At 35.7% G+C, this 23,329-nt stretch overlaps 2 protein-coding genes across 3 annotated transcripts; both read left to right on the top strand.

The window, feature by feature from the left end:
- The first annotated feature begins 1,083 nt into the window (after positions 1 to 1,083).
- LOC101254054 (accelerated cell death 11) lies at positions 1,084 to 6,183 on the top strand. Of its 2 annotated transcripts, none has more exons than XM_004233096.5 (4): positions 1,084 to 1,468; positions 2,102 to 2,274; positions 4,966 to 5,111; positions 5,847 to 6,183. In XM_004233096.5, exons 1-4 carry the CDS (start codon positions 1,262 to 1,264, stop codon positions 5,951 to 5,953), a joined length of 633 nt encoding a protein of 210 aa, XP_004233144.1. In that variant the 5' UTR covers positions 1,084 to 1,261; the 3' UTR covers positions 5,954 to 6,183. The 2 variants fall into 2 exon arrangements, with proteins under 2 accessions (XP_004233144.1, XP_010316945.1); XM_010318643.4 differs by having other exon boundaries at positions 1,117 to 1,468; positions 5,850 to 6,183.
- Positions 6,184 to 8,080: 1,897 nt separating this feature from the next.
- On the top strand, positions 8,081 to 22,654 carry LOC101254355 (30-kDa cleavage and polyadenylation specificity factor 30). The gene is made up of 7 exons (XM_004233097.5): positions 8,081 to 8,631; positions 9,439 to 9,816; positions 15,727 to 15,889; positions 16,065 to 16,175; positions 18,148 to 18,216; positions 20,409 to 20,495; positions 21,493 to 22,654. The coding sequence occupies exons 1-7, from the start codon at positions 8,258 to 8,260 to the stop codon at positions 22,324 to 22,326; spliced, it is 2,016 nt and encodes a 671-aa protein (XP_004233145.1). The 5' UTR covers positions 8,081 to 8,257; the 3' UTR covers positions 22,327 to 22,654.
- The last annotated feature ends 675 nt before the right edge of the window (positions 22,655 to 23,329 follow it).

Here is a 23,329-nt window from a genome sequence, read left to right as displayed (position 1 = left end):
ATTTAACATATATATATACAATTCATCTCTCTCCCACTCTTCGCCCTCTCTCCCTCACCTCTCTCCTCCCTCTCTCAATCTCGCTTGTCTCTCTCCTCCCTCTCCTGATCTCGCTTGTCCTATATACCAATGCATATGTATAATAAACAATTATATACATATACAATTCACCTCTTTCCCACTCTCTGCCTTGTCTCGCTCGCCTCTCTCCTCCCTCTCCCAATCTCGCTTGCCATATATACAAATACATATGTATAATATACAACTATCTAACCGATATACATATATAATTTACCTTTCTCCCATTATTTTACCCCATCTCGCTCGCTTCTCTCATCCATATAACATGTAGCTACGAATTGTAATTATCAAACTATAGCTATTGAAAGATTTAAGCTATTTTTATGTGACTATATGTGAAAGTTTCCTAAAAACTAATTCCACTCCCAAGTGTAAAATGATCACGCGCTAGTTCCCTTTTTGAAAAGACCTAGTTAATAGCGTGTGTGTAAAATCGAACGTTAGGCTTGAGAGGGCAATTACTATTGGACTTAAAAGGTTGACTGCTAATCTATTCGAGGGTCATTATGACGAGTCCATCAATAAAGTGAAGTACTTCAAGCTATTCGGATACAGAGCAATCTTGATTACGTTGAGGCAATCCTAGTTGAAGTCACACCGAAATTGTTACTCCAAGGATTTCCCTAAGTCGGAGAAAAAAAATAATTAGTATTTCTTTGATTTCAATTCATCCATATGTCATAGTTTAATAGTGTTTAGATATCTTATAATATAATTATTCTATATAACATGCACAATATTCACGCGCCAGAGCATGGATCTATTTTCACAAAAATTAAATAGAAATAATATTTTTCTTCATAAAATATAAACTCATGAATCAAAATTTATATTTTTTAAATATTACAATCACAACTTAAAATTTAAATCCAGCAAACAATTTAACTTTGAAATTCATAAACAAATGTTCATCTCAAATTTTAAGCATCAAATTACCAAATTTCTCCAGAAGTGAAGAATTTTTTTTTTTTTTTAAATACATTTTCATTTTAAAAGATATATAACCTTAATAAACTACATTTAAAAAATATTTTCAGTTATCCAATCAAAATCACTGAGTGCACTCGAAGAGAGGGGGATTCCAAAATTAGATTTGTTCACGCAATATATCAGGACCGGACCGGACCGGACCGGCATTACCACGAAAAAGGAATTCCGGCGACATCACGGTGCTGATTCAATGGCGAATCACGTAGCTGAGGAAAAGCCTCTTAGGAAAATGGCGGAAGCTTTCAAAGACCTAGCCAACACTTTAAATTCTCAAACCCTAGATGAAGCTGCTAAGATGGAAGTAGCTCCTTTCTCTCACGCTTGTACTTTGGTCTCTCCTCTATTCCGCTGCCTCGGTATCGCCTTCAAGTTTGCTGAGCTCGATTACGTTGCTAAGGTTATCATCCTCGATTCACAATCCAATTCGATTTTTGATTGAGGATTACTTTTTGTTCTAATTAATCAATTTTGGAGTTGTGATCACATTGATTATGCATGAATTGTATGGAAGCTGGTAAATATTACTACTACTATTACTCTATTTGTAGCATAATGTTTTTCATTTTACACCTTTTCGAAGATTTTAAGTGGAACTCTTTTGATAGTACATTTTGTGTTGTTTTTCAGTGTTCATATTTGATTTTTTCGCATCAAGTTATGTGCGAGTTTTCAACGAGGAATTGATCAAATTTATTATTTGAAGTGGAGAGGGGCAGATATTTTTGGAAGGACTAATGAATTGTAGGGATCACATGAAGTTTATTAGTTTGATCACTTGTCTCATATTTTTTGGTATCCATACAGTAGTATATTAATCCTCTTACCTGCTATGCTTTTCCAGCTGTGGATTTAGCTTACAGCAAAAAGCTTTGCCCTTTGGCTTCCACTGATAGTAGGTTTTCCTTTCATCATGCATGCTTTTGGTAGCATATATTGCATACGAATATATGTGTTTAGGTAGGTATATGCAATTATTCATAAAAAATATGGTTGATTTGAGTAACTAAACAATTGTTAATGGTGACCACAGGTGAATGATCTAGCAGAGGCATCAAAGTCTATTACAACGTTGCACACAATGATGGATCAAGATATTCAAGCAAACTGTGTGAGAAAGGCAGGTAGTCATACAAGGAACTTGTTAAGAGTTAAGCGTGGGCTGGATATGGTTAAGGTGTTGTTCGAGGAGATTATAGCCTCAGAGTATGCTTTTTATCTGTTCCCTCTATTATTTAACATTTCTGTTTTACTATTTTGAAATGTAGAACTCTGAAATCATTTAGATGCACAACTTCATCTTTACCAGTATTTAAAAGCGTAAAAGTAAAAAACTACATGGGGTTTTTGGCGAAAAGCGAGAAGTGAACCATATGTTTCTTTGAAGTGAAGCGTACATATTATAGTAAGTTTAAATGATAAATTGAGATAAACATGTATAATTTAGTCTTAAATAATCAAATTATGATTAAAATAGCCAGTTTTTGCATCCAATTTACAATGATGCTAATATAGATCAAACTTCTCAAAAGAGCCATTCACATAATCAACTGCTCCTCCTTAGGATCGTGTTGCTCACCATTGTCTGAAGTTTACATTTGTGTGAAGCTCGATAGTCCCTCTTCATTTGCTTCATTGCTTTAAGCGATTGGTTTTACTAACACTGACCCTAACACTCATGTAATGAGCAAGTTCCTCAACTTCAGTGTTTCTATCTTTTTTGTCAACATCACTGCTTGATGTTGTAAGCTTTATCCTCTAGTTCAGGCTTACAGACTCATGGAATTCTAAGTTAACCAGCATTTCATCAAAGAATACCAATAGCATGAAAGCTCTAGTCTCAGATCTGTTGTAACAGAGTGAAGAAAAAGCTACTACTTTTGACAGTTCTTTTTTCTCTTGTTGATAAGGAGCTATAACTTTTGATGTTTATTTTATGGAACGAAAGAAGGACCCAAAAATGAGTAGATTGGAAATAGTATTTCATTGTGAGGGACTCCAGAACTTCCAATGTTAGCTAATTAAAAAAAGAACTAACATTTTTGGCTTTCATTTATTTGCAAAGTAGTATAGACCTATAGACATAAGCTTTGAAACTTGGAGTACAAAAAAGCAAAAGAACAAGAGATTGTGGTGGCATATATAAGATTATTTCTTTTTGTCCATAGCCTAAACTATAAGATAAAGGAAAATAATATCATTAATAACAAAGAGAAAGATATGCCATAACAATGGCGTTTTCCAGCATCACTAACATATTCCTTGACAGAGTTGTTGGGTGAAGAGGGAGGAACAGAGGGTTCGACAAGCTTCTCACTGGCGAGCTGTCTGAGTTAACCCAAAGGTAGTGTTAGAATCCCACGCTAGAAAGGAAAGCTGAAGGTCCTGAACTGTAAGAGTAAGACTTGAAACCAGCTTGTGCAATGCCTTTTTGGGCTTAGCGATGAGTATATTGTGTTACTGGGCTGTTACTGTATGGGTTCCTGGACGTTGGCTTTCTTTTCTATAACGAATTAAAAGTAAGCTTTGCTCATTGATGATGAGTTGGAAGGAGTGAAATCAGAAGATATTTTGTCCTATATGTGTCTACATTAGAAAACTTTATATGTTTGGCCCTTAAAGTATTGAATTAAAAAGAAAAGTTTGGTTATTACAATTTACAAAATACAAAATAAAGTGCCTTCTTTATGTCCAGATGATTGGTATCTCTAGTACATATTGAGGACAGAAATTGGAGAGTGACAGATCTGGTTATGTGTTCCACAAGAGTTTAGGCATGCTCCAATTCATGTTCATGGGCATTTCCTTATTTGATCTTTTTGGGTGTTCAAGACCAAAGTGTGACAGATTCTGTATTCCATTTCTGTACAAAATATCTTAATTCTCCAAGTAATGCTTGTGCTTAAAGTATGATATCTCTCTCTACTTGAAATTGTTTGGTCATGTAACGTTATGCTCAACGGACATAATGGGTAAAGTCTTTGTAGTTATTAATAGAAAACAAAGGAACATTTGATTGGATCTTGGAAGCTGTAAGGTGTATTAAATTTGACAGCTTGTATACATCAGTGTGCCAGAAGGCAAGGGGTCATAGACTTTGGTGCTATGGTGTACATGGAAAATCTGGTTTTTTGACCAGTTTTCTAGCTTGTTGGTGTAATGGTTCTAGAAGCATGAGGGCCTTTGAAGATCACAGTGGAAATAGTAGACCGAAGGAACTTATTAATACCTAGTTTTCCTGCCAAGGAAGCAATAATTTGTTGTTTCAATGGAGGAAGGAGATGAATAAGACTAGAGAGATGGGTTTGGGGATTTAGTTTGGTATGAATTTATTTGATTTAGTGGGTTGGGTTCAGATTCAGAAAAATCGGGTCATTTTAATTGAAATGAGCAATTTTAGTTGACTTGGGGCTTTCTATCCAATTAAGGGGTACAAATGATAAGTTTGTAGACGGTGAGGGTAAGAATAACTTCATTTTAACGGTAAGAGCATAGTCAACTAATAAACCAAAGTTGAAGGGGGTAGTTTTGATCCTTTTTCCTTAATTTTAAGGTGCGTGGAAGTCGCATAATCTTGTGGAGTTCTATCATTATCTGCAAGTCAATTGTTGTTTGGCACGGTGGTGATATTCACATGAACCTGTCCTTCTGGTGGCTGGATTGGCAATAGATGGATATGAGTTATGACTCAAACACTTTGCTTGCTTGTTCATTCTTTTTAGGTGTGTGGAAGTAGGAAAATATCTTGAAATGTTGTTGTAGTACTATGAGATTTGTAGTATTTGTATATTATGTTTGCTATCAGTTAGTAACTGATAGCAAACACTTTAGCGGGTACGTTTGTTTTAGTTTTAATATTTATATTTGATGTTCAAATTTGGTTGCTGTCTTTGGCAGGGGGAATTCCTTGAAAGATCCAGCATCAAAAGCATATACACAAGTGTTTGCTCCATACCATGGATGGGCCATCAGGAAAGCTGTGTCTGCAGGAATGTATGCCCTCCCCACCCGGCAACAGCTGATGATCAAGCTTAATGAAGATGGTGAGTATGCAGTTCAGCTTCTTTACTATACCTCTGACTCAACTAAAAACTCACCTAGTAACATTTTTAGTCTAATGCATCGTTCTGATACATTATTTTTTTATTCTGAAGTGAACTTGGTTTGGCTTTATCCAATCTGTTGAGTAATTTGGTAAAATTCTTAATGACACAATTTGTTTTGGGCTAAAAATGAATTATGAACTCAAATTCTAGGACATTGTAATCCTTATTGTAGTAGCTTCCTCCTATATACTATGACACGAAACACAGTATCAGTTTTTTTAGTTTGCCTCTCTTATCACACACTTGGGAAGGACTTCATGACACAACACTGAAATTTTATATCCTGCTTGTTTCTTTACTTATTTGATTTTAGCTTCCAAGTTGTTGGGTAAGGAAGGTCAGAACTGAATTTGCACTTTGTTTTGTCCAGGGAATAAATTGTGCGTTTTATAGTGACTAATTTATCTGTATGCTGACAAGCTCTTCTTAATAGTTGTTCATCTCATTCTATCTCAGCCTAGATGATAGTTGCCTTTTTATTGGCCAGAATATCCAACGCCAGAGGCATTTTCATAGTTCATGACCCATCCTTGTCCAAGGCTTAGATCATATCTAATACCTTGTAGTCCATGTGCTAAGATTTGAGATACTAGGTCCGCCCACCTGTTCCACTAGTTTTTTTTTTAAAAAAAAAATTCTGATGAGTATGTTGTTTCTCTCTGTTAATTTCAGAAGACTCCGCAAGAACGCAGATGCAAAATTATGTCGCCTCGTGTGATACTGTCATTTTGTACATTGACAAACTCTTCACGTCAAGAGATTTGGGTACTGATTGGTGACCATGAAGAACTGGATGTCATAATGCTCATTCATTCATGTGATTCGCCCCTAATCACTTATATGTATAATCATTTGACGCAGTGGTCCAAATATTTGATTGTAACTAACTTATCTTAACTAGCAGGGAAATGAAAAAATGCCCTAGAACAGAAAACTATCTATCTGCACTTGGGGCGACGTTGAGCTCATTATTTTTTAAAAAAAAAGAAAATATACCACTTCAGCTTGACTCGAGTGTTTTAATGTACTGAGTATGGAAAGTGACAAAATTACTTACCAATACTCTTTGCCATGTAATAAGGCCAGGTTCTCAAGTTCATATCCATCTGAGCTTGAAGTTATGTTTAAACTTATATGTTGGTGTTTTGAAGGAAGTTTTGAATCCTAAAAGAATAATGTAGTATAACATTTGATTATTAGCTGGAGAAAATATTATTATAAAACTAAAGTCAAGGTGGTTATAAGAAAATGACTTTGATACACAAGGAAACAAACTCATCTTCCTTATTTGAAAAATACTTTAAATACTTGAATTGCTAAATAATTATTTCTTTCAATAAAGCTACTCAAAGTAAATTAAACTTGTTACTAGACGCTAGTTATTGTAACTCTACCACTTTTTTTTTTTTTTTAAATGCAATCAATCATTTTAATGACATTTTTCATTAAAAGATAAATGAAGGAAGTTGAGAACTGTGAATATGGTCCATAAGATTTTAGACTCAAATTTCTATCAAGACAAAAATACTCGCAAAAATTAACTATATACTAGAGTTATAAAGAAAATTCAATCAAATTGTGGAAAGTCTAAATTAAAAATATTGGAAGTATCAAGTAATTTGAAGACAATGAAGTAACACACTAAAGTATAGTCTTTTCTTCTTCTCAATTTCTTCTTAAGAGAAGCATTAAAAATATTTTTAAAACTTTGTGCGAAATATTAATTTTATCACGAAACAAATAATAATTTTAAAAATACTCCTAACTTGACTAATCAAACTTAAGTACATTTCGATACCCCAAAATTTTTGTCAAGTTTAGAATTGTTTTCAATATTACTCTCGACTTTTTATGAATAACTCATATTTCTATATGAATTTTTAGACTATTTGCTATGTCATGTGATAGATCCAGAGATTATATGATTTTAGTTAGGGCCTGTTTGGAAAGACGTCCTGGTAGTGTAATTACATTGTCTATCCTATTTGATTGGGCAAGTAATTACTTAATCAGCAGGTAATTGGTGTTATACTCTACAATTCACACACAGAGGATGTGAATTGCTGGTGTAATTAACAACTATTTTTTTTTATTTCTATTTTATTATTCAATTTTTTTTTTAAAAAAGTTTACTTTTTATTTTATATTATTATATTTCATTTTCTTTTTGTTTTCAACCTTACTTTTCGTGATTCTATGCAATTTTTTTGAATTACATATTTCTTCCGGCCGCGCTTATTTTCTCATTAGTATAATTTTATTAGTTTTCTAATTTTTAAATTAAAATATAATTTTTTGTTAAGTAAGGTTTTAGACTTACATTTTTCTTAAGAAAAAAATAAAAACAAATCATACTTATGCATGCTATGTTGAAATTTGCTATAAGAGCATCATGTTATTTTTTTTTATAGCTTATGTTATATTTTCAATTCCATTTATTCTAGTAATATTAAATTCACATTACACGTTATCTTTTAATTAAACTGCATAAAATCTTTTTATCAAATATGTAATAATTTATGACCTTTTGTTTATATATTAAATTTTTTATCAAACATACATAAACTTTGCACTTTTAGTTTTTAAGATCAATCCATTTGAAATATATTAATTTGAAAAAATATAAATCAATTATTTTTTCATAATCTAGATTAAAGAATATATGTTTAGTAATTAATATATTTACAGAAAATAATATATATCTTGAATATTTAATTTAATGTCATTTATAAAACTTCTTATTTTGTTATAATATAAAATTTAAATAATTATTTTTTATTTTTAAAATTTAAATATAAATTTGCGATTGCAATAATTACATTGTCACATTCAAATAGACACGTGTAATTATCAAACAATGTAATTATTATCCAAGTAAATACACTAATTTTAATTATTAAGTGGCTATACAAATGCATAATTGTAACTTGTATAAGAAAAAAAAACAAAAACAATAGCAATTAAACAACCAAAAGCCCTGCCCCTGGGTTAGGACTTGAAAAACCTTGGTGGCTCCATAAACCCCAAATTCAACCAGAAATCAAGATTGATTGACTACACTAACAGAGAAGAATCTTCTCAAAATGGATGACGGAGAAGGAGGACTAAACTTTGATTTTGAAGGTGGCTTAGATACAGGGCCAACACACCCAACTGCATCTGTACCAGTAATACAAGCAGGTCCCGCCCCAAATGCTTCTGTTGCCGTAGTTCCTCCAGGCGGCGGTGTGGGGCTAGGAGGTGATGGTTCATTTGTTGGTAACCGTAGAAGTTTCAGGCAGACTGTTTGTAGGCATTGGCTGCGGTCCTTGTGTATGAAGGGTGATGCTTGTGGTTTCCTTCACCAGTATGATAAGTCCCGGATGCCCGTTTGCAGGTTCTTTAGACTCTATGGAGAGTGCCGTGAACAAGATTGTGTTTATAAGCACACCAATGAGGATATTAAAGAATGTAACATGTGAGATTCTCTCAGTGATCTGATTTCTTCTTTGCAATGGTTTTAATTCATTGCTGTTTTACTTGTGTGTCCGTGTTTGTGTCTGTGTTGAAGGGGAGTGTAATGTAAATGGGAAACCACAGATGGATTCGAACTCTTACTTAGATACTCTGATGAGATAATTTTGGACTTATGTGTTCGGTGTCAGCAGTCAGCACCTCTGCTTGAATTTGGTTACATCTAAACCAAAATTACTAGCTTTTAGGTTTGTAAGTGTTAGGTTCGTAGATTTGATGCATTTTGAGTTGATTAGTTGCAATGAATTGGATCTACTCTATCTGTTTGAGATTTCTTGACTTGTATTTTTACTTATACCAGTTCCGTTTGAACTTTTTAGTTGTACACTGCATGAGCTTTTACTTACTGAGAATCAAGCAGAAGAAAAGCGCAAGAACATAGTAAAAAAATGGATGTTTGATGTTTTTTTCATGATCCTCACCTGATGTTTAGTTATGCTGATTTGCTTTTGTTGGGCGTTGGTCATTCTACGACAGTATCATCATTAATTACGGTGTAGGTGCTTTTGATCTTAATGATAATGACTGTTTAGAGTTGCATGATACCTGGTGGGAGGTAGTATGTACCCTATGGAAAAATTGAGGTTTTCAGTATTTGGCCCGTACAGCCCTGTCATAAAAAAGATCAAGAGTGTTGATTTGCTTTCTCTAAAGAAAAGTAATTGAAAAGAGAATAAGATGACCATACATGTTTTTTTTTTTTTGTAGCACATTATCACCTGTTTTTTTGATGTAATTTCTGAAATGGCAGGTTTAAATTAGGATTTTGTCCGAATGGTCCTGATTGCCGATATAGACATGCAAAGATGCCTGGACCTCCACCTCCAGTGGTAGAAGTTCTTCAGAAAATTCAGAATTTGACATCCCATGGTTACTCGAACAGGTTTTTTCAAAATCGGAATACAAATTATTCAACTCAGGCAGACAAATCTCAAATTCCGCAAGTACCTAATGTAATGAATCAAGCAGTGAAATCTACAGCAACGGAACCACCCATTGGCCAACCGCACCAGCCGCATCAACAACAAGTTCAACAGCCTCAACATCAGGGGCCCCCAACTCAAACACAAACCCTTCCCGGCACCCAGCAAAATCAGGCTGCAATACCCCTGCCTCAAGGACCATCTAGGTGTGTTCAGAGTTTCAAGGTCTTTACTTAGGTCATGTAGTCAGCCTGTCTACTTAAATAGGTGAATAATTTGGAGTCTTCCATGTCAGCTGTAAATTGTTTATCCAGAGCCTTGTTAGAATCATAAATCGTTCCACCTATTCTGTATTGTTGTTTATCAACTCCCTTTGTTCTATTCTTCATTCTGCTGCATGCCTGAGGATTGATACGAACTATTGTGAACTCATTCTATGAGAGTTCTGCTATAAATGATATATATTTTGTTGGCTGGTAATTTACAGCCCTGATGCACCCTACTATGTCAGTGAAATTTTATAAACCATCCTCCCTCAAAAAAATGACAGGAAAAATGGACTATAGGTTATGTGTTTGTGTACTTATTTCCTTTTCTGCTTAAGTTGGTCCATTAATTTGTGTAGCTACAGGAATTCTCGGACCTAATTGTGATAAGGAGAGTTTCTTTTCTTCTTTCTATTGCTTGAAAGCCAATTGATGGTCATAGTACAATTGGGCGTTGATTCTTCTTCACAACCTTTCATCCCCACTGTCTAGTCTCATAGTCGGAAGCTAATTCAAAATCATTATTTAGCTGTTCTAACTTTGTCAGAGTGATCCAAAAGATAACTCTTAACATAAAAATCTTGTCAAAGCTATCAAAATCCCAAAATTAGGTACAAACTAAGTGACATTGGATCATTCTTCTGGGTGGTTCAGGTGATTCACCAACTATACTTTCCTCCAAACTTGTGATGAGACTTAGTGAAGAATCGTATACTTTGTTTTTAACTTTTAAGAGCATGTGCACAGAAATATTTCTCTCTTTTAGTTATAACTACTAATTATACAATTAGTGAAAACTGGCTGTAGAGCCCTTTAGATACTCCAGAGAGTTGGGACCATCTTAGACCCAGTGAACTCCTAGAACTGTCACTACAATGATGTACTCATCCAGAATGTTTTTTTTTTTTTTTGAAACTGGTAACTTTGTATTCCTTAGCATAAGGGCTATACCAACCACCTCCAAAAGTGTTAGTTACATAGAAACAACTAAAAAAAGAAAACAGGAATGCTTATATAACTCCCATGAAATCCGCTAGGTGAATTTCTTCTTCTATGTTTATTGCTTCACACGAAAACCTAAATTGGTAATTACTTCCCACTTAATCTTCTCTATAGCGCATTCTTTAACCCTACAAAAATTCTTCAATTTCTGTCCTTCCATATGATCCACCAAATTCAAGTTGGTACTGTTCTCCCTCACTTCCTTGGCTCTTATTACCTCCCCTTCTGGCCCAACAACTTAATAGGTCTATTGTATGTTTTAGCATAATCCAATTTAGGCTAGCTAAATTGGTGAATATAGCCCATACTTGTGTTGTTACTTTGCAATGGAGGAACATGTGATTGTTGGTTTCTAGAGCCGCTTTACAAAGATAACATCTTGAGGCAATAGTTCTTCCCCTCTTTTGAAATTTATCATGTGTGAGGCAAGCTCTCCTGGTTACCAACCAAGTGAAGCACTTCACCTTAGTAGAGGCTACACTCTTCCAAATAGCACTCCATTGCCCTAATTTCTTCCTTGCAATTGTGGCTAGATCCCTTTTATACATTCTATTTGTTAAATTAGGTCTTAGGCTTAACTCACGCCCCAAAAGCTAGCTCAAAGGCAGGAGGATTGCCCAAGCCTTATAAGGAGTTTACCCATCTCATTAACCACTGATGTGAGACTTTTGTCATTCTTTAACACTCACCTCATGCCCACTGCTCAACATCTAGTGCTTGGGCAATTTTTGATTTTGGGGGCCGCGACATTGGGTGAGATAGACCCTGCGCTGATACCATGTTAAAATAGGTTTTAGGCCTAACTCATACCCCAAAAGCTAGCTCAAAGGGAGGAGTTGACCCATCTCATTAACCACCGATGTGAGATTCTTTAATACCCCACATCACTCTAGTGCTTGGCATCTAGTGCATGGACAATTTTTGATTTTGGGGGCCGCTACATCGGTGAGACGGACCTCGCTATGATACCATGTTAAATTAGGTCTTAGGCCCTAACTCACACCCCAAAAAGCTAGCTCAAAGAGCGGAGGATTGCCCAAACCTTATAAGGAGTCCACCCATTTCATAACCACCGATGTGAGACTTTTGTCATTCTTTAACACTATTCACGTAGAATTCATCAAATATGATGCCTCCATAACAATTTATCTGTTTTAGGATTTGTGCCAAGAAAGTCTCCAATCAAAGCTAGCATATCCGATACCCACTCTATTTCCCATTCATTATTAAATCTTCTAAAAAGCGAATTCATCCTTGTGGAGACCAAACCTCTTGTATTTTGCTATTAGGATTCTGGCAAATAGAAAACAACCCAGGAATAAATTTTCGAAGGACCTTTGATCAATCCAGTCTTCCTTTCTAAACAAAGTAACCTTTATCCTTACATTGTCTATGAAAGCCAACCGCAGGTTTCTTATGGTCCCCCATACTCCACACCATATGTTTTCGGCACTTCTGGATGTCATTGACCTTCCTAACCTTACTTGTGTTGAATGACTTCTTTCTATAGAGCTTGATCTTCCAAGTTGTATCTCCAGAACCATTTGGTAACTAAGCTATTGTTGTGTAGTTTTAGGCTTCTTACTCCCAAACCCCCATATATCTTGCTCTAGTTAACTTGCCATCCATATCACCAAGTTGAAGCTCTTCTTAATCATGTTACCTTGCCAATGGAAATTTCTCCTCAAGGAGTGTATGGCTTTGACTACCTTGTTGGGAATGGGAAAAATGACAGCACATATGTTGGCAAAGAGTCTAAAATAGAGTTGATTGAAGTGACTCTTTCCCTAAGGATAGATATTGGGATTTCCAATGTGCCTCTAGTCTCTAGTCTTTTTTCTGATTTTCCTAGTCTACCATCTAGCTGAAAATTGCTTTATGTTTAGCACCCAGTGGCAAATCTAGATAAACTGTAGGCAACCTCTCTATCTTGCACTTCAATCTATTAGCCAAAGCTTGAATATGTTGGACCTCTTTAATAGGAAAGATGCTACTTTTTCTCTAATTCATCTTTAGTCTAGAGCATGCCTCAATATTACTAGAATAATTTTTGTGACAAAGTTGTGCTTGCTCTGCTTCACGAAAAATTATTGTGTCATCAACATACAATAAATGAGTCATTTCCACTACCTTATTAGCCTTGTTTTTGATTCTGAAACCCCTAATCCAGTTGTTTAGAGAAGCTCTCCTCATCAGACTGTCCAACCCTTAGCAATGATAAACAAGAAAGGGGACAAAGGGTCCCATTGTCTAAGTCAGTCCTCTTTCAGCAGGAAAAAAACCCAGCGGGTTCCATTTACCAAAATGGAGAACCTGGTGGTTTTAATTCAGAACTCAATCCACTTGTGCCATGTAGGGCCAAAACCCATTTGTCTAAGAGTGTTGATCAGGAAGTCCCAATTAAGATGGTCATAGGCTTTTTCGATATCCAGTTTGCCCATTACCCTTGACACATCTCCTCTAATCCTAGTATCAATGCATTCACTAGCAATTAGAGCAGCATCCTTTATTTGTCTCCTTTAATGAAATCTATTTGATTTTTATTGACTAGCTTGTCTATCACCTTCTTCGGCATTTCTACCATTGGCAATTATTTTATAAACCCAGTAATGAGACTGATTGGTCTGAAGTCTCTTGAATCATTTGCCCCACTTTTTTGGGAATTAGAGCCATAAAGGTGGCATTGAAACTCTTCTCAAAACTTTGGTGCAGTGAAAGTTTTGGGAGGTTTGCATCAGATCCTCCTTTATAGTTTCCCAGAATCCCTGAAAAAAGGCCATGGTTTAACCACAAGTCCAGGTGCTTTTTATCACAAGCATACAATGTTATCCTTTTTGTCACCTCATCCTCACTGAATTCTCTAGATAACTAGCTCTGCTCCTCCACTGTTATTCTCTGTATATTAAGAATATTTAGTGAGGGTCTCCATTTTTCTACCTTCTTATACAGATGGTGGTAAAAATCCGCAATAGAGCTGTTGATTTCCATTGGCTCAGAAGAGAACTCTCCATTAATCATTAATGACTCAATGGTGTTGATTCTTTTGTGAGGTGTAGCAATTCTGTGGAAGTACTTCAAATTTTTATCGCCATTCTTGATCCACTGAATTCTGGACCCCAAAAAATTCCTTCATTTTTGTCCACCTCCTCATATTCCATGGCCAGTGTACCTTTAGTATCTGGTCATCATCAGCAAGAGATCTAGACTCTTGAGTAACTTCCATGTCCCCTTTCTGACTCAAAATTTGCTCCTTCCTTGCCTTCCAATTCCCCCTATTCTCTCTGCTCCATTCCTTGAGTTCTGTTTAAGCAACCTCAACTTAGTAACTAGTTTGTAATCTGGTCTTGTTGACACTTCAAAGGAGCTCCACCAATATGAACTTTACTTTTGAAACCCTCTTCCTTAAGCTACCACTTTTGGAACTTGAAACAAGATCTCTTGAAGACCTTATTCCTACATGTCAAGGCAATGGGGTTATTGTCAGACCCCAAGCTACGCAGGGTACATTGCCTAATTTGAAGGAACATTTCATCCCATGGGAATGAGTACAAAAATCTGTCAATCCTAGTGGCATTCCTTTGGTTTGCCCCTCCTCTCCAAGTGTATGATCCTCCCAATAAGAGGGGGGGGGGGGAGGGGGGTCAATCAGCTCCAATTCGTTGATACAGCTGGAAGATCGTTCATGGCTCTACGCCTGACACAATTTGTTTTCTCGGAGGGAAACCTAATTGTGTTGAACTCCTCAATACTACCCACACAGACTCCTCTTAACTCTTGATTCTTCCCATAACTCCATCCTTTCATTTCTATCATAAGCTGCATAGACTGGTGTGAGAAACCAAGTAGTTCTTGATTAACTGCAGTAGTTTACAAGTAATTGATTGGTTCCCATATTCCACCTTCTCCCCTTTCCATGATCTTTTGTTCCACATAACTAAAATTCCACTTTGCTGCCAATCGCTTCCAGCCATATTCCCCATTAGTTGTTGTGTATAATCCCCCACTGCCCCATTTAGGTTTGTTTCCATCAAAACTATATTACCTACCTCTCCTGTTATATTATGCTTTTGACCAAATTTCTTTTGTTCTCCATGGTTAAACCCCTTGACCATTATCAAGTATGTGTTGCACAATGTTCCAGTGATTCACTTGTCATTTGACAAATTAAACAAATGCTCTGTTATTCAATTTTTAGAAACATAAAAGTTCAGTCTTGATCAGGAAGTAAAAGGAGCAGTTGATCTTGTCACATGTGCTGAATGCCCTTTTATCTTTTATAGGTTTCTGGATTTTCCACCCCCAACAAGATGAAGAGAAGGAAAAATTAAACAAAGTGATAAAAAATATTTGAAAGCTTTGAAAAGGGTCATTACTAACTTGATGTCTCCTACTTTTTTCGTGTCATAAATTATCAAATGATTGTTAGTATTATTATTCCTGGATACTCCAGTATCTTTGTTTAATACACCGGATAAATTCTTCTCGTCTTTTTATAACTTTTGTCTTTCCAATGTCTTTTCTGTGTCATATTTAGTTTTTTGAGCAAATGAAAACGCAAAAATTGCTGTGAAATTTTTAACCCCCCCCTCCCCCCCCCACCAGCAGCAGCAGCAGCAGGGTTTAGTTCAAGTAGTAAAGGTTTAAGGACTTATGACTAATGATTTAAGGTCATAAGTCTGAGCCCTGGCGCCATGTGAACTAAACATGGTATTTACCTTACCTTACTCAAGAATTGGGTTCATATAGTATCACCTTCCCTCTTGACATTTATATGTGAAAAAGGAACAGTTATAATCCATATCTCTAATTTTCTCTTTATGCTTATCTGATATTCTTGCATGGTATTAGGTACTTTATAGTTAAAAGCTGCAACCGTGAGAATCTTGAATTGTCAGTACAACAAGGAGTTTGGGCAACTCAACGAAGCAATGAGGCTAAACTAAATGAAGCTTTCGACTCTGTGGAAAATGTCATTCTAATTTTTTCAATCAATCGGACCAGGCATTTTCAGGTAATCTGTTTTTCACCTATCTCATGAAGAGTTGAGGTTAAAAATGTTACTGATTTAACTATGTATAGTTTGATTGTAACTTGTGTTGTGATGAAAATCTTCATCAGAAATGAAAGGAATATGTCATTAATTTGAGACTAGTTCATGGAATTCAACATGTATACTGTTATGTCAGGGTCTCGCAAAAATGACATCTAGAATTGGTGGTGCTGCTAAAGGAGGAAATTGGAAGCATGAACATGGAACTGCACATTATGGACGGAATTTTTCAGTGAAATGGTTAAAGGTACTTTTGATTTCTCTCTTCATATTAAAAAGGTCCTTTTGATTTCTTTACCTTCCCCACCTGCTCTTTTAGTATTTCTTTCTTTCTTTCTATTGGCAAGAAAAGATCATTCTTTTTTGATTAATGTAAATGTAAATTGGAAGCTATTTCATGAATGGATGATATATATTTCGAGAGGATTACTGAGTCCAGTTATATCCCTCAATGTTTCTGGTTATGACATAAGCTGTTCGCATGACATTTGAGCTCAACAAAGCTTTTTTGATCATCCTGTGGGATGGAAGTTTCCAATTCACCATTCCTTGGATGATGAATTTTTTGTGAATACGAAGTAACCTTTATCTAATAAAAAAGAAGGTTTTTTGACCATGTAATCTACTAACTATGTTATTTGCGTTTTTTTCTGTTGCATGCTTTTCAATCACACTAGGTTTTCTATTTATCTTGCAAGTGAGCAAAGTAAATAATGAGCAAACTTTCCTTCTATATAATTGTGAGAAATATTGAAGAAGAATATTATTGAATTGTTGTGTCTACAATATTACATAGAGACCAAATAGGAAACTATATACTATACCTATTCCTATTCTAAGTTGGATTGTATATACCTTTTCCTATTCTAACAAAAATAACCAGTCAACCTCATCATAAAAAAAAGAAAGTAATCAGTCAACATAGTGAAAATAACAAGTGGTGCATTTTGGTCAGTTTGCACTATTGTAGGTCTGTTATGAGAGCAGGCATGGCTCGCGAATTTTTTCATAAGATAAAGGGGGTGAATGTTATTATCAAGAACCTAAAAGGGTAGAACTAAATTATCTCTTTTTCGAGATTTACACTTTGAACTTGAGTATGTTTCCTTCTAGTGAGAAGCCTACATCTTTTGTCTCAATAGATGTATTCTTAGTGTTAACCATCTATACCTGTAGCTCGTTTTTTAGGTGTAGTGGGCATACTTCTATGTTTTGATTTCGATCAAGGATATTTGTGTCTGTTAGTTTCTCTTTTGGTGGCAAATTGGCAATAGTAGGAGATTGTCCTATTTCACGATATTTAGTTTTTCCCGCTTAGTTAATAGAACTTCCTCTGTCTCAGATTTCCGAAATGTTTTCAGCAGACTAATATTTAGCTCAATCTCTCTCTTAGTCCTCCTCTCTTTTAAATTGTAGGAGTTGTTGAGAGTTGATTATTGTGGTTATAGTTATTAGACTAGAAAGGTGACAGTTGAACTGATTGCATGAGTCAAAAGTCTGTGCAACCAATTATTCAGCTCCAAAACTGTTAGAAGCTGGTTTTGGATGATTGAAGAGAACAAAATGTATTTCAGAACCTCTGCCTTATGTAAATTATTAAGTTTGAACCGTTCCATGCATCTTTAATTAGCATCACAACTTATGCAATTTACAGGTTCCAGCTATGAAGGCCATCAGCTAGGTGAATTGCTGTTTTAATTTCTGTCAATACTGTAGGATTAATTTGATAAGTGCATTGGTACCTTGATCAATGATTTGTTTTGCTCACTGCTTTAGTTGGTCATGCGTCTTACCTTGTTGCAATATAAACTGATGAACTCTATGCATTTAAGTTCATAGGAGAGAAATCCTTTTTCTTTTTGCCCTTTCTGTTTCACTTGAGGACTTCTAATCATTTTCCCAACTCTTAACACTTACCTAATATCAACTAGTGGCAGAGGCTCTTCACTTCTCTACTTTTTCTTCCCCCTTTTAAAGATATCATCACAAAATTGCTTGCATACATGAACTAAGGGACGGATCCACTATTATATTACAGTATCGGGTTCATCTAAACCCATTACTTTCATCGTTGAACCCGTAGCATCTAAATGTTTGATCCACCTATGCATGAATCTATGGCTTAAGGTTCACTGATACTTGATTTTCTTGTTTCTGTTTTTCTTTTTTAAATATCAATTGCTTGCATACGTGAACTAACTCAGAGGCTTAAAGTGCAGTTGTGTGAACTATCCTTCCAGAAAACTCGTCATTTGAGGAATCCATACAATGAGAACTTACCTGTGAAGGTATGTTTAAGCCTTCACTCATAGATTATTTGACATATTCAAAAAATTAGTTTCTTGGATTTTTTTAGCTCTACGGTTTAGGAAGCTACAAATCCTTATTTTTGGAGTTTAACTGATCTATCCTACTTGTAAAGCTTGCATCTTCTTGATGCCTTTAAATAAATCTACTCACTTTATAAAAAAAAATAAAAAAAATTCGAAAGATCAGTTCCATCTATGGCTGTTCTGAGCATCCCAATGACATAGATTGATTTATAATGGACATATTTATTGATCAGGGCAGGTATTTGCTTGTCGTTCTCTGTTATGCTAGAATACTGTTATAATTTGCTAAATTCTTCATTAGTAGATACATCGTGGACTTCAGCTTAAAGCCTTGATGGGCCTGACAGAACCATTAATTAGTCAAGTCAGAATCCCCACAAGTTGCTTTTGTCAAGTGACATCCTTATTTCTTGCATTTCAGCAAGACTATCCAACCCCACCAGAGTTTCTTCGACTTACAAACAGTCTTTCTGACAATGAGGAAGACCTTAGTACCTAGAGGTTGGGTTTCCAGGGTGAAATAATTTTTATTTTTTTCATCAAAAGTGATGCTCCACAATTTGAAGTCTCGTACTGTTTTGAGGGGGAAAAAGGGGGAATAGTGGCCAGTCTTAGCATAGTGCTTTTAGTAGAATAATTGGAAGATCAATCTGTGTATTGCCAGTTGAATTATGTGGGTCAGCATGAAGTTGAAAGAAAACATAAAACACCATGATTATAGAGATAAACCGAAAACTATTATCTTTGGATAGATTTTTTAAATTGACATAGAATTACATTCTGCCTAATGATGGAGGTGTGATGCGGCTCAAATTATATTCTAGTGCCTATCCGAGGAGTCTCCTTTTCCCTTGCGTTTCTTTTAAGCACAAATTCTGTTAAAAATAGCCAAAAGAGATGGTGGATATTAATTCCCTTGTGTGTATGATTGTCAGTATGGAGGGAGAGAAATGCCAGATGTTTCGAAGATAGGTCCAATTCCATTCATAAAGTGTAATGAATTGTATTGTATCTCTACTTTTTTGGTGTAAACAACTATGTATAGAAGGTACTGAATAGATTATAGACCTGACAGGGAGTCTGTAGTTTAACTTTTTGGTGGTGGCCAACATATCCTTAATACTGAAGACTACAAACTTACTAGTTTAAAAAAAAAGCCACTTGTTTTGTTTTTCTCCATGAATTCGTAGCACCAAATGGTCCATTGCAACCAAACCATCTCACAAATTCATATCTCCCAGTTGGTGCATTATGTGCCAAAAGAGAAATTAGACGCATTCTCACTTATGTTGGCTTTGCTCTTTTGCAAGGTGAGTCTGGATGAAATTATTAGGATTGTGATGATCTTTTGTGCTTTTATTATACCTCAGCTAGTGTTTGACGATTGAACATGGGGCTTTGTTACACAAAGATGTTATATTTCCGGAAGAGAGGTTTTACATGCTGTTCAATCTGTCTTTGAGTGAAGAGGATGCCAGAAGGTTTGAAGGCCATCTTTTTTTTGTAATATTTCAATTGATCCATCTCTTCTCTATGTGGTGTAAAGCTAGAACGCTCTAGGGATTGCCTAAGTGCATTTCAAGTGAAGTAGACTCTTTTACATTGACCTGACCAGTCTTTAACAAGATATGTGGTGGGCTTTTTTTCCCCAAATCTATGCAGCTCTTTTTAGGGTTGAGGACATGTAGAGCCTTATTATACTATCCTTCTCAATGGTACTTTTCTTGTTGAGAAGAGAAAAAAGGAAAATGTATCTCAAGTAAGATACTTTACCTTTTACCCACGACCTCTTCTAATGCCATGGGTATAGCACACGAGCTTTAATACTATTTTTGATGGCCACAAACTTTCTCATTATTTAAACTAAATATCGAATAATTGCCCTTCTGAAGAACTTGAACCAACCAAATAGCCTTTCTTCGAATATTAGTTGCGTTTCTGGTTGAGCAATTGTGCTAAGTTTGTTTCACATAATTTCAGCTTGAAGTGGACATTCTCTTTCACTGTTGCAATCAAAGTTGCTTATGATTCCTGAGATGGACTTTTACTTGTCAATTCAAAATTTCCTTCCATGTTTTGTTTGGTAATATTAAACTTTGCTGTGTGCTATCATTACCTTCAGTCACCTTCTACCGTTGTTGTTTCAGATTAGCAGAGATTGTCAAGAATTAGAGATCTCTGTTGGTGAGCAGTTGGCTTCTTTGCTCTATGTGGAACCAGACAGTGAACTTATGGTATTTCTTTTTCAGTTTTTCTCCTATTAAACCAGTTTTCATTCAATAGATGGTAATTCATTTGGGATTGTGGACGTGATATATTAGTAGATCTTTTTGGTGATTGTTCTGATGTTATAGGGTTGATTTTTATGTCCAAAGCTTTCTTCAAGTCTTACTTAATTGTTAATTAAAAGAAAAATAAAAGAAATTTTATATTGAGTTTGGCTAAAAGGAGTCATTTCTTGCTATTCAGTCATCCCTTGGACACAGTTCTGGAGATGTAGTACAGCTAACTAACCTGTTTTATGGATCTGTTGGACAACTACCGGACCTGGTCTCGGAAAAAAAAATGAACCTGGTCTTCCCCTTATTTTCAATGCAATTGTCTAACCTGGGTTTTCCTGTTACTCTCACTGTAAATGTTGTTCCTCCAAATGTGGGTTCACAAAAATGATGTCTCAACTAGTACTATAAAACTGGTACTTGCATTGGTAAATTGTTGTATGACACATATTTCTATAGTTAAGAATCTTTTCTGGCTTGTAATGTAGGCAATAGTTGAAATAGATCCTTACGTGGAGAGGTAATTGCTTATTCTTTTTTTTTTCATGATAGATTCTGTACTTGTTTCTTGAGAGAGAAAAAACCCCCGCTCATAGTCTAGTACTTATCTAGTTTGATTTGATAGTGAGTTCGTTCTACTGCTTTGCTGCTTATTGTGTTGAAATTCCAAGATTTGTCTGCAATTGGTCCATTCGCCTTAATTATGCTCTTTGGTAATCTATGGAGCATCTAGTTGGACTGCTGACGGAGGAAAGCACATGTTGTACACACACATACTGTATACATTATATATGTATGTTATATGTACATATATATGTAAATGTTTTCGATGTGTATGTATATGTGTACATTCACTAGACATAGTAGCTATGGGAACTTAGAGAATTGCTTCCTAATGTAGTTGAACTTTCTGTACAGAATTCTAATGGGACAATATATTATTGCATTTCAGGCAATCTCACTAGCTGCAGAATCCAAGCGAGAGGAGGAAAGAGCAAAGGGAGTAAACCCTGATAATGGGAATGAGAACCCAGATATCGTACCTTTTGAAGACAATGAAGAAGAGGAAGAAGAAGAAAGTGAAGAGGAGGATGAGGAGGATGAGGGCTTTGGCCAAGCTTTAGGACCAGCTGCTTTGGACAGAGGAAGGGGTAGGGGAATCGTATGGCCTCCTCTAGTTCCTTTTCGTGGAGCCAGGCCTTTCCCTGGGATGCGGGGCTTCCCCCCAGGCATTATGAGTGATGGATTTTCTTATGGATCAATGACACCTGATGGTTTTCCTATGCCTGATCCTTATGGAATGGGTGGCCGACCTTTTGGACCATTTGGCCCTCGATTCCCTGGTGATATGATGTTTCACAGCCGTCCTCCGGCTGCTGGTGGATTTGGGATGATGATGGGTCCAGCAAGGCCCCCTTTCATGGGTGGAATGGGTCCTGGAGCACCTGGCCCACCCAGAGGTGGTCGACCAATGGGAATGCATCCATCATTTACACCACCCCCACCACCGCCCTCTCAAAATCCTCGGGTCAAAAAGGATCAGCGAGCTCCTTTTAATGAAAGGAACGATAGATTCAGTTCAGGTCCAGACCAAGGTAGGGGTCAAGAGACTGCAGGCTCAGTTGTTGGACCAGATGAAGGAGTACATTATCCACAAACTGAAAACAGCTTTAGAAATGATGAAAGCGAGAGCGAGGATGAAGCCCCTAGAAGGTCCAGACATGGTGATGGAAAGAAAAAGAAGAATAGCATGGATGGAGATGCTACTACTGGCACAGAAAAGTAAAATCTTATGAGAAACTCTGAAGATGCAATCTTGCCTCTGCAAATGCAAATGACTGATATATCTCCATACAGGGAGAACACATTATGGCTAGTTCTTGTAGTGGAGACCTAGCAAGTAGTGTCATCAGATTGTATACTACATATGACATCTCATTCCGGCCTTCACTACTTCTTTGCTTGCTTACATTTTTACCAACTGATAAAAGTATCAAACTTGAGTTTATGTCACTAGTGTACAACAAATATGGTTTTTATTTTGCATACAAATTTGCTTCCATCTATTTGTAAAAACTAATTTACAGTTACAGGCTAGTTAGATTAGGTTACAACTGAGCTGGGCTTTATATTTTGGCAAGGTCCTGCTTCTGTTTGTCAAGCTGAAACATGAAATGTTGATGGATTTATTGATCACTTTTTAACTACCTATTATGGTTGCTGAAAAAACCTTGTTTTCTAATATTCCAGCAGCACCTTTGGATCTTGTATGGTCAAACCTCTATGTAACAATGTTTGTTATAGCGCACGTAACATGGAAAACAATTCAAAAAGAAGAAAAACTTGATGAAATATTGTCATAATATTACTCTTATAGAAATTTCTGACTCTATTTGTTTCTCTAATATTGAAATCGAAGGCTTCTAAATCACAAGCCACAAGTTTCTTTCTGCTAGTCATGTATTTAGATGAAAATACCTTTTAAAAATAAATAATTTGTGTACTAATATATAACGAGACATTGACATTTAGGCTTTTGAATAGCAAGTTACAAGTTTCTTTCCGCTAGTAGATGTATTTTGATAAAAATATCCTTTAAAAATAAATAATTTGTGTATTAACATTTTCATGTTAATTATTGCATAATAATAATCTCTCGCACATCATGAATTGTTCACACAAAGTCTTGTTTTATATAATGTTATAAATTGTTTTGTCTTTCATGTTACAAAACAATTTATCCAAACATAATATAAAATAAATAAAACACGAGTTAATACAATATGATC

Source organism: Solanum lycopersicum, chromosome 2 (genome assembly GCF_036512215.1).
Source record: "Solanum lycopersicum chromosome 2, SLM_r2.1".
Taxonomy (NCBI): domain Eukaryota; kingdom Viridiplantae; phylum Streptophyta; class Magnoliopsida; order Solanales; family Solanaceae; genus Solanum; species Solanum lycopersicum.
Note: the sequence above shows the minus strand (reverse complement) of the source record. Positions and strands in the feature narration are given on the sequence as shown.

What these genes read in the sequence shown, in the direction of transcription:
- LOC101254054 (XM_004233096.5), top strand. Translation starts at nt 1,262, where the DNA reads ATGGCGAATCACGTAGCTGAGGAAAAGCCTCTTAGGAAAATGGCGGAA. An exon ending in AGCTCGATTACGTTGCTAAG is followed by an intron (nt 1,469 to 2,101) that starts GTTATCATCCTC and finishes TGGTGACCACAG; the next exon opens with GTGAATGATCTAGCAGAGGC. An exon ending in GATCAAGCTTAATGAAGATG is followed by an intron (nt 5,112 to 5,846) that starts GTGAGTATGCAG and finishes TGTTAATTTCAG; the next exon opens with AAGACTCCGCAAGAACGCAG.
- LOC101254355 (XM_004233097.5), top strand. Translation starts at nt 8,258, where the DNA reads ATGGATGACGGAGAAGGAGGACTAAACTTTGATTTTGAAGGTGGCTTA. An exon ending in ATGAGAACTTACCTGTGAAG is followed by an intron (nt 18,217 to 20,408) that starts GTATGTTTAAGC and finishes TTGTTGTTTCAG; the next exon opens with ATTAGCAGAGATTGTCAAGA. An exon ending in AACCAGACAGTGAACTTATG is followed by an intron (nt 20,496 to 21,492) that starts GTATTTCTTTTT and finishes ATTGCATTTCAG; the next exon opens with GCAATCTCACTAGCTGCAGA.